General features: G+C 50.3%; 1 protein-coding gene across 3 annotated transcripts in view; it reads left to right on the top strand.

The window, feature by feature from the left end:
• Positions 1-11008, top strand: part of cul9 (cullin 9) — a 28687-nt gene extending 17679 nt beyond the window's left edge. For all 3 annotated transcript variants that reach the window (XM_085295961.1, XM_085295960.1, XM_085295959.1), the window contains 21 exons: positions 2297-2439; positions 2517-2699; positions 2784-2941; positions 3016-3214; positions 3288-3459; positions 3551-3696; positions 3798-3924; positions 4003-4208; positions 4288-4544; positions 6260-6377; positions 6472-6720; positions 6803-6943; positions 7016-7180; positions 7649-7812; positions 7901-7994; positions 8079-8153; positions 8432-8542; positions 8629-8746; positions 8827-8960; positions 9580-9671; positions 9761-11008. In XM_085295961.1, coding sequence (XP_085152087.1) covers positions 2297-2439; positions 2517-2699; positions 2784-2941; positions 3016-3214; positions 3288-3459; positions 3551-3696; positions 3798-3924; positions 4003-4208; positions 4288-4544; positions 6260-6377; positions 6472-6720; positions 6803-6943; positions 7016-7180; positions 7649-7812; positions 7901-7994; positions 8079-8153; positions 8432-8542; positions 8629-8746; positions 8827-8960; positions 9580-9671; positions 9761-9983 — 3275 coding nt within the window. In that variant the 3' untranslated portion in view covers positions 9984-11008. The remainder of the gene's footprint in view (positions 1-2296; positions 2440-2516; positions 2700-2783; positions 2942-3015; positions 3215-3287; positions 3460-3550; positions 3697-3797; positions 3925-4002; positions 4209-4287; positions 4545-6259; positions 6378-6471; positions 6721-6802; positions 6944-7015; positions 7181-7648; positions 7813-7900; positions 7995-8078; positions 8154-8431; positions 8543-8628; positions 8747-8826; positions 8961-9579; positions 9672-9760) is intronic.
• The last annotated feature ends 3664 nt before the right edge of the window (positions 11009-14672 follow it).

Below are 14672 nucleotides of genomic sequence, written 5' to 3'. Positions count from 1 at the left end.
TCCTGAACAAAAGAAAACGCAGACTCAACCTGACGACTTCTGAGGGTGACCACCCGCCATTCAGGCCACGGGGACGCCGTCGCAGGTCGTTCATGGGGAGAGTTTAAAAAGATTTCAGTCTCCATAAAAACGGTGATCTCGTGTCGTCCTTTTGGTTATCATTGTCGGCATTCAAACATCCCACAGAGCTGATGATTGGGCGGAGCTTAAACCTCTGGGGTCGATGGACACCTCGGTGCATCAAAATCACATGACCAATTTAAGACGACACAGCTACAAGATGCAGCGACTCTGAGTCTCAATTTCAACTTGGGTCGAAAGTAGAGCTGGGCGATTTTTTTTTCATATCACGATATGTTTTTTTCATTTGAGGCGATAACGATATCTATCACGATATCAGCCAAATAACTATATTTGTAAGATTTAAATGTGCCGTTGCTCACAAGTAAAATGTGAAATAATCAGCAGCTTGTTTTTAAATATTTATTTCCCATAATAAGTTCAACAGGGTAGATGTACTTAAGGAACATGAGACTTTTTCAGATAAATAAAGGCAAATATTGCAAACTACACAAAAGGCAGCCGCTAAAGCGTTTAAGTTTCAAAATAGAACAAACGAAACAGACTAAACTGTCAATTCCACTTAGAAACAAAATATTAATTCTAAAAATAAATCTTAGTTTGTTTTACAGAAGAACAGACAAAACTGACTAACTTTTGTCAATATCAAATAAACTGAGAACTAAAAGGAAATTCTCAATCTCTCCTTGTTGTATAGCTGAGCTTTTCAAACAGTTTTAACAGTTACTTTAGTCTGACAAAAGCCGAATGACGAATCAGCGCTTCCAGTCAGAGACTGAGCTGCACCGCTTTATTGTATTTCCAGACTTGCTTTCGGCACATTTACAGTGCAGCTGCTCTGTTTGACTTGAAATAGCAGAAATACCTTCACACTACGGAGCTTCTGTGGCTCTTCCGTTGGACAATCTCTCCGGCGTTGGAACCATCATCTGTTTTCTCTTCGGTAACCTTCGGTCACGCTCGGTTGATTTCTCTAGTCGGCACACTCATTTCCTCCATCACCCGGCGGCACGGCGGCTGGCTGCTTCCCAAACAAATACACGTGTGCGGCTTGGCACTTGTGCTGTACGTAACAAGTCACGTGACGCTGTGATTGGTTCGGCTCTGCGCTACTTAATTTGGATTGGCTGTTCTTCTTTCTTTCTTTTTTTTCCTGGTTTGATCCCGCAGCGAAGCTGATGGTTTCACGCTGGTTTCTTAGTGTTTCAGGGTGTTCGTGATGGTTTTAAGACGTTCAGGATGTCAGCAGTTTGAGCTCCTGTTGGCACCTGAGTGACTCTGAGCAGGTGTAGGTGAGCGTCTGAGGTAAAACGGGTCGGTTTGTCTTCAGCACCGGCGTGCGTTTTGAGCAACAGCACCAATCCGATGTGTTTATACATCTGATGGGTCAGATGTGTTTATGCGTATCTGAAACATCAACCTTGATCTGAAAAATAAATGCCACAGATTCGTTGTGCACAGTGATGCGTTCGGTGTGAACAGCCGTGTTACGAATAGATAAAATATTTGCATTGAATTTACACGTCTGCTGTTTAAAACCTCACAAAGGAAACATCAAAGACTCGCCTGTTCCTGTTTGTCCGTCAGATCAGAACATACTGAGAGGAGGTGAAGCTTGTTGTTTGTGAGTCGGATTTAAAGTGAACCCTTCGGTTTTTAAACGGTGGTGTGGCGCTCTGTTTTGGTGCAGTACCCCCTCCTCACCAGCAGAGGCAACTAAAACGTGCCTGAGAGGGCGGCGGCGCTGCAGTCGGACCCTGTTAGTTTGGTTTTTACGCTTTGACATTTCATGCGTCCACATGAGGGCAGGAAGCTGGTGTCGCCCCCTGCTGGCTGCTGACACAAGTTTGTAGCTGCTGATGCTGGGGGAGGAGTCTGACAGGCAGCCCAAAAGCACCCATTTTTGTTAGAAATGCCTCCAGCAAGGCGGCGCCCGGTGACCTTCCTCGTCCTCATCTGAACCGACTGAAACATTCGGCTTCCTTCAGACGCGCCCGTCCTCCATCTCGTTTTCCTTCAGTTGGGCCGCTCTTTGTTTACTTCCTGTTCCCATCGCAGTCCCTGACGCGGTTTCTTTTCAGTGGGAAAAGAAGGACCGACGCTCGGCTTCACTTTTCGTTTGTGGCTGTCGCGCTCTCATCTCACCTCCCCGTCACTCATCGCCAGCGAGCGTGCGCTCCCCAAATCCGACGTCTGAAATGTCGTCTTCTTGCAGATGGTAAAGAAGGAAAGAACAAAGAGGCATCCGCAGCCGCCTCCACCTCCTCCTCCTCATCGTCCTCAGCCAAACCCAAAGTGAAGAGCAGCAGCAGCATCGCGGGCATCGCCCTCTGTTGGCAGGGAGTGGTACAACGCCAGGTGAGTCAGCTGTTCAGTGTTGTTTCCTGTTTGAGGGTTTAGATGCTAATGAGCTAAACGTGACTCCTTCCCCTCAGGTGAAGAAGTTCCTGGAGGCGAGCTGCACTCTGCCGGACTTCGTGGAGCGATATCGGCGGCTCTACCTTCGGCTGAAGAACGCCATGGAGGAGCTGTTTGGCCAGCAGACCGCCTTCGTCCTTGCCCTGCGGCACGGTTTCTCCACCGCCCTGTTGCAGCTCTCCATCCTCAGAGCTATGCACGTGAGTGCCTGCGCCGCTGCGCGTCCGTCCAAGCTCTCGTGTTCTCGGTGCACGGTGTGACGTTGTTGTGTTTGCTGCACGCAGGTGAGCGAGCGCTTCGCTCAGTACATCGATCAGATGATCCAGGCGAGCGGCATGGCATCCGGCTGTGTGGAGACTCTGGAGCGGCTGCAGCAGTTTCTGGAGCCGATGCTCTTCCTGTCAGGCCTGGAGCTCGCCAGCACCTTCGAGCACTTCTACAGGTGCGATCACACGAGCGCCGTGCTGCGCCGAGCCTCCCGCGTCTCTAACGCTCACAGTCTCTCGCTCTGTGCAGGTACTATCTGGGCGACCGGCTGCTGGCTCAGGGGAACGTGTGGCTGGAGCACGCCGTGGCGGAGCAGATCGGCAGTTGCTTCCCGAGCCGCTTCCCACAGCAGATGCTGAAGAACCTGAGCGAGTCGTCCGAGCTGCAGCAGGAGTTCCACCTGTACCGGCTGCAGCAGCTGGACCGCAGCTTGCAGGAGCACGACCAGGTTGCATGTCTGCTCTGCCCCCAGGTACCCATCGCCGCCTGCAGGGTCTCATTGTGTGTCCTTGTTTCTGCAGGTGATGGAGGAGGAGTGGGCGGAGTTGGAGGAGGAGGCGGAGGTCCAGGTCCTGGTTCTGTCGCCGCGCTGCTGGGCCGTCTCTTCACTCTGCTACCTGGACGAGCCGGCGAAGCACCTCCCCCCGGAGCTCTGCTCCTACCTGAACCAGTTCACCCAGTTCTACACCCACAGTGAGCACCTCCACCCACATCAGCACCCCTATTTCCAACAGCAACCAGTATTACCTCACGCTAACTGACGGATATTACTTCCTGTCTGCAGGTCAGTCCATATACGGTCTGTGCCACTCCAAGCCTCGGCGGCTGCAGTGGACGTGGCTCGGGCACGCCGAGCTGCAGTTCGGCGGCTGGACGCTGCACGTCTCTACGCTGCAGATGTTCGTGCTGCTGCAGTTCAACAGCCAGCAGGTAGGTCCTCGTGGTCTCGCTGCCCGCCGCGTTTGTGGCATTGGAGGAGTGAGTGCGTAGTTTGATGTACGTGTGATGTTTGTGTTTCTGTGCGTCTGCAGGAGGTTCGAGTTGACGCTCTGCTGCAGGCAAGCGGCCTCTCCGCCACCGTGCTGCTGCACGCTCTGCTGCCTCTCATTGGCGAGGGCGGGCCGCTGACCTGCAGCCACCCAGACGACCCCACCCGAGGTCAGACCCGCCTCACAAACGCACACGTGTGTCAGCACCGCTGTCCGTCTTTTCTGACTTTGCATCTCTTTGCATCAGGTGTGCTGCAGCTGAACGAGCAGGTGGCGTCTCGCAGCCAGGAGGGCGCGCCGGCGTCCGTGTGGCTGCTGCCCAAACAGACGTATCTGAACGTGGACGAGGACGCGGCGGGCACACTGGAGAGGAAGAGGAACTACATCTACTGCCTGATCGTCCACATCATGAAGCAGGAGAAGGAGATGCATATCGACAACCTCGTCTTCAAGGTCAGAGGTTGCCTGCCTCCTTCAAAATAAAAGCCCGTGGTGGCATGTCAAGGCTCTGACCTGCGCCGCTCTCTTTCAGGTGCTGGACTCGTGTCAGAAGCAGGAGGCGTCGCGCTCGCCGGGCTCGGGCCGTTTCAGCTGCAGCACCAGCGATGTCCTGTCCTGCATCATGCATGTCATCAGCAAGGGCTGCATCCGCCGCAACGACGAGAACCCGCACATTGTGGAGTTCGTCCCCGAGGACCCGTCCACGCCGCAGAAGGGCCAGGCCCAGTTCTCCTTCAGCCGGGCCGACATCGGGAAGGACGCCACCTCCAACAGCCGGGCCGACATCAGGTGTGACCGCGACCTCTGACTTCACACGTGGGTTCAGTCTGTCAGTCTCAGCTAAGCCACGCCCTGCTTAGCCAGGAGAGCGCTTTGTTTTACAGACGGCGTTTCTGAACCAGAAGAATTCTCATTTCTTCTTCTTTGACTTTATTTTATTCACTCACGTCAGCTTTTTTTTTTTTTTTTTTTTTTTTTAATAGCACTTTGTCTTTATTATCATCCAATAGGAATGCAGTTGTAGAAAAGGGCGGTGCTGGGGCCTGCGGCGGTCTGCCAGCCTCAAACGAGGCCACAGACTCGAATGGGCTGTAAATTTCGATTGATTTTGATCGGCTCGACGTTTATCTGATCGGCCGATCGATCAGAAATCGGACGTCTGTGAAACGAAGCTGCTGAAACAGATCAGACACGATGTTGTAAATATTGTTTGACCTTTGACATCTTTGACATCTGTTCACATCACACCGAAGCCGAACTCGACTTTAAGGAGAAGAAGAAAATGAAGTTTAAACGCTGATTTTGTTTGTTCTGATTTAAAATGCTGATTGACGAGCAAACCTTTGACAAATAAACTGATGAGGATCAAACTGAGCTGCAGTGATTCTTCAGAGCTCGTCTCTGTGCGTACAAGTCATCGTTGGATTAAAGAGGACGTGAAACGCTACACGCAGGCCCACGGAGCCCTCAGGCTCTCACAGCTGTAACGCTGGCTGTGAACCTGGGTTTAAAAACAGGCGTAGCGCCATCTTCTGTCAGGTTGGCACATTATGATGTCAAACCTTTTAAGCTTTGTCTTGAAGCTGTTATTTCTTCAACCCAGGTTCACAGACAGAGTTGCACCTGCGTCAGTGTCTGAGGGCGGGGTTCCGTGGGGTAAATGAGGCTTTGCGTGTAGCGCTTCACGTCCACGTTAAACTGTGAGGGTATCAGGACCTGAGCTGCTCTCCTGCAGCGGCTGGTTTCAGCTGTTTATCAGCTGCACGTGTTCCGGTCCGGCCCTTACGGTTGACAGCGCCGCGAATGAGAGAGGCGGCAGAATGAAACGATGGACAGACGCTGCTGCTGTCAGACCGTGGGTCATTTCCACGTTCCTCTGACTATGAGAGTCGGTGAGGGTGATAACAATGAGACAAAACATGTCAGGACCAGAAACTGAATGATGAGTGTGAGGAGCGCACATGCTGATTACAGGTATTACACTCACTGCCATGCAGTCGGTGGAGGCGCACACTCCTGTCCCAGCACAGGTTACACAAACAGTCGTACTCTTTACAAGGGAGCCATCAGAGACGGAGACTTTCAAAAGAACGTAAACCTTCACAAACGCCTTTACTTTTTTAAACAGTGTAAGTTTGACTGGTCTGCAGGGGGCGCTGTCTCGGTGCCATCTGTTAAATGGTCTGGAGCTGGAGGCGTTTTGGTTCTTACGTTTGTTAGTCATTCAACGAAATGACTCCCAGTTTTCTTCACTGTGAAATAAAAACTGAACTAAGATTGAATGTTAAACACCGATGTGAGCGAGGTGCAATACCACTGTGTGCCACAGGAGGGGGCAGTGAGTCAGTGTTACCTGTATTAAACCAGGTGAGTTTTCAAAGTAAAAGCACCAGTTTGGAGAGTCTTAAACTGATACATTAACTAAAAAATAATCGTATTCATTGATTATCAAAGAGTCCTCCTGCAGCGTGTGAGTGTTTCAGGTGTGTGTGTGTATGTTGCAGTCTGGTGCCTGTGCCGCAGCGGTTCGAGGATGGCGTTCTTGATACAGTTCTTTTCTCGATGGGTCGCACGATGACGCAGGATGACGTTCGTCAGCTGATGCAGAGGACGGTTCAACAGGTGAGATGCTGCATAGGCGTATGTGAGGTCAGAGGTTCATGAGGCGTAGTCTCCACCCCCTCAGGTGCGTTAGATGACCTCTCTGTCCTCTCAGGTTGCGGGGACGCTGAGTCTGGACCTGGACCGGGCCGAGCACCTCCTCATTCACTGTAAGTGGAACGTGGACTTGCTGGTGCAGCGGTACACCGACGACCCTGACGCCATCATCGTGGCTGCCGGACTCAAGTTCCTGAACCCTCAGACGCCGCCGAGCCCCGCCTCCACCTGCCCAGTGTGCCTGAGCCCGTGGAGCTGCGGCATGGAGCTGGTGCCTTCGCTGAGCTGCATGCACTACTGCTGCAGGGTCAGCGCCGCTCTCAGTTCTTGATGTTTGCCGTGGGCGTGGCGTGAGTCTGACTGTGTGTGTGTGTGTGTGTGTCGTGCAGTCGTGCTGGCAGGAGTACCTGACGGCGAGGATCGAGCAGAACCTGATCATGAACTGCAACTGTCCAATCACAGACTGCCAGGCTCAGCCCACCTCCCAGTTCTTCCTCAGCGTCCTCACTGACAAGGACACCATCGCCAAGGTAACACACCACCTGACCACCCTCAGGTTTGCCTGTCCCGTCTATGGGTGTTAAGCTCCTCCTTCTCCGCAGTATGAGAATGCCCTGCTGAGAGGCTACGTGGAGTGCTGCTCCAACCTGACGTGGTGCACCAACCCTCAGGGCTGCGATCAGATCCTCTGCAAGGAGAACACGGGCAGCATGGCGACCTGCTCAAAGTGCTGCTGGTCCTCCTGCTTCAGCTGCAACTTCCCTGAGGTCAGAGGTCACCTTACATGCTTTCAGTTTATAGGTGAAGCTGTAGTTCCCACGGGAACCTTGTTTTACCACAGACTGTATAAAAAGATTACCTAAACCTGCATTCTGCCTAGTGTCAAGCAGGGGGCAACTCCCCTGACGTCTGATTGGCTAAAGTCTCCTGGTCACCTGATCTGGTCCTTCCAGGTCTAACTGAATAAAACATGAAGATTATGCAGAGCATCCTTGTTGGCAGATGCTTTGTCAGTCAAATCCCGTTAGCCAATGAGTGAGCGGCTCCATAGTCAGGTGACCTTCTTGCTCATCGCACTAAACGAAGCACAGAAACCAGTGGGTGCATGTCCATCTTCTCTATACAGTCTGTGTGTTGTAGTCGCAGCACCTGGGTTTCGGGTGACCGCTGCTGCGTTAAACCGTTTAAAGGCCAGGTATGTAAACATGCGACCGCTCCCCCCACCCCTCCTGCAGGCACACTACCCAGCGAGCTGCAGTCACATGTCCCAGTGGATGGACGACGGCGGTTACTACGAAGGGATGAGCATGGAGGCTCAGAGCAAACACCTCGCCAAGCTAATCTCCAAACGCTGCCCGAGCTGCCAGGCTCAGATCGAGAAGAACGAAGGCTGCCTGCAGTACGAACGCACACAGACACACACACACACAGACACGCACGCGCACAGACGTGCTGGTAACGGTGATGTCGATGACCTCTCTCCTCAGTATGACCTGTGCCAAATGTAACCATGGCTTCTGCTGGCGCTGCCTGAAACCATGGAAACCAACACACAAAGATTACTACAACTGCTCTGCCATGGTTGGTCCACATGCTGTCATGTGACTACACAAGTCAGCCAATCAGAACAGCAAACGGTGTGTTAAAGGTGTTATCTGTCTGCAGGTGAGTAAAGCGGCGCGGCAGGAGAAGAAGTTCCAGGATTACAACGAGAGATGCACCTTCCACCATCAGGCCAAGGTATGACTACAGACCATCAAAGAGCACCGCTGTGGCCCGCTACAGGCCGTGCAGTCAGTACAAAGAGCGCATAAGTATAAATTTGTCAATGCGATAACTCAAGGTGATGTAGGCGCTTCAAATGAACCCCACACCTGCATCTGCTGAAACCCCCGGCCCAGCTCAGGGGTCGGGGGTCTGAAAATACTGTGGATAGCTCCAGGCTAAGGCTGCCGCTGTATTTAATCACACAGTGACGTAGCTGACAGACCGGGTGGTGTCTGTGTGTGTGTCTGCAGGACTTTGCCATCAACCTGGAGAACAAAGTGTCGTCCATCAATGAGGCTCTGCAGATGAAGTCTCTGACCTTCGTCATCGACGCCTGTAAAGTCCTCGCTCAGGCTCGGAAGGTATCGTCCCCGTCGTCTTCCTCCTCCTCAGCCGCTCCCGCTGAGGTCGGAGCGTGTCCTTACCGTGCCCTCCGCTCTGTCTGCAGGTGCTGGCCTACTCCTGCGTGTACAGCTACTACAACCAGGAGACGGAGAAGATGGACGTGATGGAGCAGCAGACCGAGGCTCTGGACTTGCATACCAACGCTCTGCAGATCCTGCTGGGTGAGGCTCCCATCCTCTGATCCTCGTCAGGCCTGTGTGAACTGGTCTCACTGGTGTGTCTGCTGGTTTTCTCTCCTCAGAGGAGACTTTGCTGCAGTGCACTGACCTGGCCTCGTGCGTGCGGCTGCTGAAACCCGAACACCTGAACACTGGACTCGAGCTGATCCGCCGCATCCAGGAGCGCCTCCTCGCCATCCTCCAGCACTCCACCCAGGTACTCGCTCCAGAACCAGTTCGGTCTATGTGAGACCGAGCTGGTGAGCCGACGAGCGTTACGGCTCTGATGACAGAACTGGGAATGCGCCTCAGCCCACATCACGGAGCCGATTCCTCTGACAGGCTTAGATGATCCTGCAGGGGGCGGAGTGAAAATCCATGTACGCTGTAAAAAGTTAGCTCTGCACGTTTTCAGTCTTTGACATTAAATCCAACGCTTTAAAAAGATCTCGCCACGGCGGTGGCTCAGCGTGTTTGGTGCTGCAGATTTGTTGACACTTCCTGCGGTGGCGTTTACATGTGAAGAACGGCGCAGGCAAAGTCGCTTCACTCTGAACTTTTTATTTCTGAGGCAGACGCGTTCACTACTCTCAGAAAATACACGGCCCGTAAAACCATGGACAGCGTTTACTGTCAGAGCTGTGACGGCGAGCTCCGCCTCCACGCGCTGTCGTGTCATGACCACATTAGTCAGCAGCCTCAGTCAACGATAAAACCTATCAAAATAAAAGCTTCTTTAGCTGTTTCTTCAGAGGGCGCTGCTCTGACCTCCTGACAAAATGCGATGGGATGTTCTGTGATGTCATCGCTGCACTGCTTCCTGTTTCTGTCTCCAGGACTTCCGTGTTGGATACCAGTCCAAGGGCAGCCAGGAACCAGAGTCCACTCAGTCCTCCAACCTGTCCAACCACGCCGACGCCAACAAAGTGTGAGTAACGCCTCCTGCAACGTAAAGCGAGGTTGAAGGTGCGTACTGAGCATGTGCACACACTGACGCGCGCTCTCTCTCTCACGCAGGTCCAAGTCGGACCGGGCGTCCCACTCCGGAGACTCTGACAACAACAACTACACGGGCGAGGAGGGCGGCGACGAAGCAGAGGATGACGATGACGAGTACGATGAAGAGTACGTCCCAGAGTGGCACGAGGACTACGACGAGGACGACATCGACGAGGACGACTTCTTCTCCGACGACGACGAGTCCGAGAACCTGGAGAGGGACTTCAGCCCCTTCGACTGACTCGGGTTTAAGAGCCTGAGGGCGACCCAGGTGCTCCCGTGACCCCGCACCCTCTGCACCGCCATCCAACGCCACCTCAGGATGTCTGCGAGGGCGCTGGGACAGACGTCCTCCTTCATCTCGAACACAGCTGCACCCGCTTTCTCACTTCTGTATCTCACTTCCTGTATTTGCATTCAGAGTACGGAAGCAGGCGAGGGTCAAAATCAGGAACGAGCTCTGAGTTTAAAAAAAAAGATTTTTACGTCCTGACGTGACCACTTCCTGTTTGTTCGCTCTTTAAAACTAGAACGAGCCCGTTTGGATTAGTTCAAAGGTCTTTGTTTTAATTTGGTTAACCCCAGTTTAACTTGTGCTGACTTAAACCAGTTCACGCTGGTTTTCCTTTTTCTCCTCCCTTCAGAAAAATAGTTCACGTGATATTTTTACGACTTCTGATTGGAGCTTCCGGCTCTGATTTTGGTTTGTTTTCCGGCCGGCCTCGGTCCTGCTTCCGCACCTGAATCATATGTTTGTTTTCCTGAGGAGTAAAGGTGAGAAACCGGACGGCGCCCCGGAGTCGGACTGCCGGTCCGGCTCTCGCTCGTCCTCCTCATCGCGTTCTGCCTTCGGTTCTGCGTTTGACGGACGTTGCCTTCGTTAGTGAGTGAAGAAACTCACTTCCTGTCTCCGTGTTTGGAGGTTTTTATGTGTTCTGAGAGTCTGCGGTTTCTATGCATCTGAAAAAATCGATGCTGATGGTTCTGATGGGTCGAGCAGAACTGATCTCTAATGTATCACTGCAATAAACGAGCGATCGCTTCTCATTTGCTAAGCAAAGACTGTCCCCTGCTCCGTTTGACGCTGTTGGACGACTTCCTGCCCTGCGGGATTCTGGGATGTCGCCTGAGCTCCAGTTTTGCTGTAATTTTGAGAGATCTTATATTCATATTATTGATGTTCTGAGATGCTTTTCTGGTTTCTTTATTGGAGTCGAGCGACTTCCGCTAGCAAAACTAAATAAAAGCTTTTTCTGCTACTCTTCAGTTACTTTCAAATGTAATTAGATTACATGCCAACTGTGTCTTCAGTGTATTTTTTTTTTTTGGGGGGGGGGGGATGGGGGAGATTCAGGCAGTTGTACTTTAACCTCAAAGCTTGTCAGTCTTTAGTGTTGTGAGGACACCAAGGATCCTCCCACATCACGCAGAGAGAATGTAAGAGTAAAATCTCATGATACAGGTTTCACCTGTGAGGTCGTGACTTCCTCAGGTCGTCCACTAACCACAAGATCCACATCCCAGTGTCCTGGGGCGCGGTACAAGGTGAGAGAGAGAGGGTTAGGATACTTGGCACTCCCACTGTTATTCTGTAATTATTTTTTGTTCCATTCTTGTTTTGTACCCATCAGCAATTCTGCTGTATTTGCACCCTAATATATGAGAACGGAGGAAAACTTACATAAGTCTGTTTCGTGGAACGTTACTAAAGTAATAAATGCATGAACGAGTTTTTCAGCGTCACTCTGAGACAGGATATTTCTAACTTTAGAGATGTTGCACAAATGGAAGAAAGCAGTCTTACATATTTGTTTAATATGTGCGTTGAAGGACATGTCCTGGTCAAACATGACTCCAAGGTTCCTCACAGCGTTACTGGAGGCCAAGGTAATGCCATCCAGAGTAAGAATCTGCTTAGATACCATATTTCTAAGCTTTTCAGGGCCGAGTACAATAACCTCAGTTTGATCTGAATTAAGAAGCAGAAAGTTAGCGGCCATCCAGGTCTTTATGTCTTTAAGACATTCCTGCAGTTTAACTCATTGGTGTGTGTTATCTGGCTTCATGGACAGATAGAGCTGGGTGTCATCTGCATAGCAGTGTAAATGTATGCTAGGTCTTCTAATGATGCTGCCTAAGGGAAGCATGTATAATGTAAACAGAATTGGTCCTAGCACTGAACCCTGTGGAACTCCATAATTAACCTCAGTGTGTGAAGAGGACTCCCCATTTACATGAACAAACTGGAGTCCGATATCAATCAATCAAGGCTTTATTCACCACGTGCAGGTTGCTCTGCAGTGAAATAGGACCCCCCCACACACACACACACACCTTACACAGACATCACATGGGGATACAGGTCGGAGATCGGTAGCGTTACAGAAAGAAAACACTGAAATGTACACTACAATAGGAAAGTACAAGAGGAAAAAGAAAAGACATCATGCTGGGCTCCTGGGAGGACAGCATGAGAACAGGAAACAAAAAAACTCCTCTACACAAAAAGCACATAAATGTCCACAGCACAACATTATGGAACACATGACAAGCCACAGGGTCGGGTGGGGGGTGAGGAGTCATCCGAAGCAAACACAGCAGCCATCCTGCCCAGCGCTACCATTCCAGCGCAGGCTCAGACCTGCCGTGTTCCCAGGAGGGCACAAGCATCGAAGGCGTTTGGAAAGGGAGGGGGGATGAGTGTGTGCATATCAGTGTGTGTGTGTGTGTGTGTGTGTGTGTGTGTGTGTGTGTGTCCAGAGTTCAGCTGAGACAGTGTCCTCCTCCCTGCCAGGCTAAGTAAACAGTCTTCCAGCCAACCCAGGTGGCCTTGCATGGAATGGGAAGGAACAGACTAAACACAGTCGTTATCAGGGTGTTGTTGTTCAGCTCCAGCCTTGAGACCGCAGCTGGCGCTGAGAGGGTCTCCGCATGAAGTGATGGTGCTTTTTACTTTAGTGCGAACAGCTCATATGAATTTCAAAGCAGTTCTACAGTCCGACACTGGTCTCTCTATCTCCCGTTGGAGCGCCGCGAGCTTCGCCATACTTGCGTTCTGTGATGTTGTCATTTCTTGTGCTCAAGGAGCCGATTCTGAGAACTCACGGCAGTGAGCCTCCCCGAGATGTCATCCAGTCTGCGCTCAGAGATCTTATTCTGAGTGTTCACGGCAGCCGTAAGCTCCAAGATCTTCTCCGTGCTGACTCAATGAGCCCATTTTGAGAAACTCACGCCTCTCCCATCATTTCAATCCCAGCGGGCAGCCTTGTGGGGGTTTGAACAGCCGGTTCCGCTTCCTTAATTCTTCGATAAGTCAGGACCAAGCCAGCTCCGATCAGCCAGAACCCTGTTACCATGGTTCCGAATAGGTAGATATCTTCAGCAGTCAGGCTCACCCGAGCCCAAACTTCTCGTTGAGAAAGGGGTGTCGATTGCATTCAGAGACCAGTTGATCCAACCCATAATTCCTCTTTTAGGTTTTAGAGAACAGACTGTGAGAGTGTTCCAGGGAAAAGTAACACAAAAAACACGAGACTAGACAAGGACACAAGAGGCTAAGCAGGGAAGCTAAGGGAGAGGAGGAGGAGAAAAGTGCGACCGCCTTCGTCAAGAGCAAGAGCAGAAGATATGATACAAACCACTGCAGAAGAAGCCAAACCTGGACCTGGCACTTCACACAAATTATACACCTATTTCAAAACCTTTGATGGCTAAAATATAAGAAAAGCTTGTTGAGACACAATTTAGGAAAGTTGGAGAAGCACAACATTCTTGATAACTCTCAATCTGCCTTTACAAAGTTGCATTAAACTGAAGAGCTCTAGTTAAAGTCACAAACAACCTTTTGCAGGGTGTCTCCTCAGTCCTTCTTTTGCTGGACCTTAGCTCAGCCTTCAATAACTTTAATCATCAAATGTTAATCCACAAATGAAACCACATGATCAGGATGTCTGGATTTCCAGATTTTTGAAGCTTAACGCAGAAAACACAGTCTGTAATTATTGTCCAGAATATCTGAGGTCTTTTCTCGTCCACTGTAAAGGCTAATGCTCTGAATATTGGCTTCACTCTTTGAAATATCTGACCCAGTCTCCATCCATTCTCTTCTGCTTATCCTTGTCACAGTTTGGAGGGGGGGGGGGGGGGGGGGGGAACTGGAACCTATCCCAGCGACCATAGGACAAGAAGCAGGGTACACCTTTGACAGGTCATAGGTGACCTCATGTCATACTGTGTATGGTTGTGTGTGTGACAAATAAAATTTGAATTTGAATAAGGTTTCTGAGTTCATGTTTGTTGTTTTACTTGATTGTGGTCATATGACTGTGTTTTATTAATGCCTTTAAAAGACACTTTAAATATACATTACTTATTTAATCACTCTTGCAAAAATGTTTCAGATTTAATTTACTAACATAATTTCTTAATATTCTGTATCTGTTAAATTGAGAGCGTGTCCAAGGAGCCGCAGGCCTCAGTTTGTCTGTGATTGGCCAATCAAACTGTTGAACATCTCTAAGACTTTCTCTGGTCCTTAAATAACATTCTCGGCCAGTCAACATCTTTAACAACATTGAAAGTGTTTAAAAATCCTTCTACAGTCATTTTCTGTCCCAGTTTAATGACTTTTCATGCTTATTGAAAGTTGAGATGACTGAAAGCTGCAGGGACTGAGCCTGCTTTTCAAAATAGATCTGCTGCATCAGTGAAAATTAAACCAGTGCATGTAGCCACCTTAGTACCATTAGATTTACAAGAAACTCTTCATTTGTTTTTAAATTCAGTCTGAATTTTCTGATTTATTCAAAAATGTTTCAGATAAAAGGAAGTTGGATATTGGTTTGATTTGTTTATTTTATGAGGCCATGACTGAAACCTCGCAGGGTAAAACAGCTTGGAGCACAAAGTCTGCATGAAGAAATCATCGCAG

The sequence above is a fragment of the Mchenga conophoros genome, linkage group LG13 (genome assembly GCF_057382185.1).
Source record: "Mchenga conophoros isolate Kocher_MC1m ecotype Shallow Benthic linkage group LG13, M_conophoros_male_GT1.1, whole genome shotgun sequence".
NCBI lineage: Eukaryota > Metazoa > Chordata > Actinopteri > Cichliformes > Cichlidae > Mchenga > Mchenga conophoros.
The sequence above is the reverse complement of the archived record's forward strand: the minus strand, read 5'-3'. Positions and strand labels throughout refer to the sequence as shown.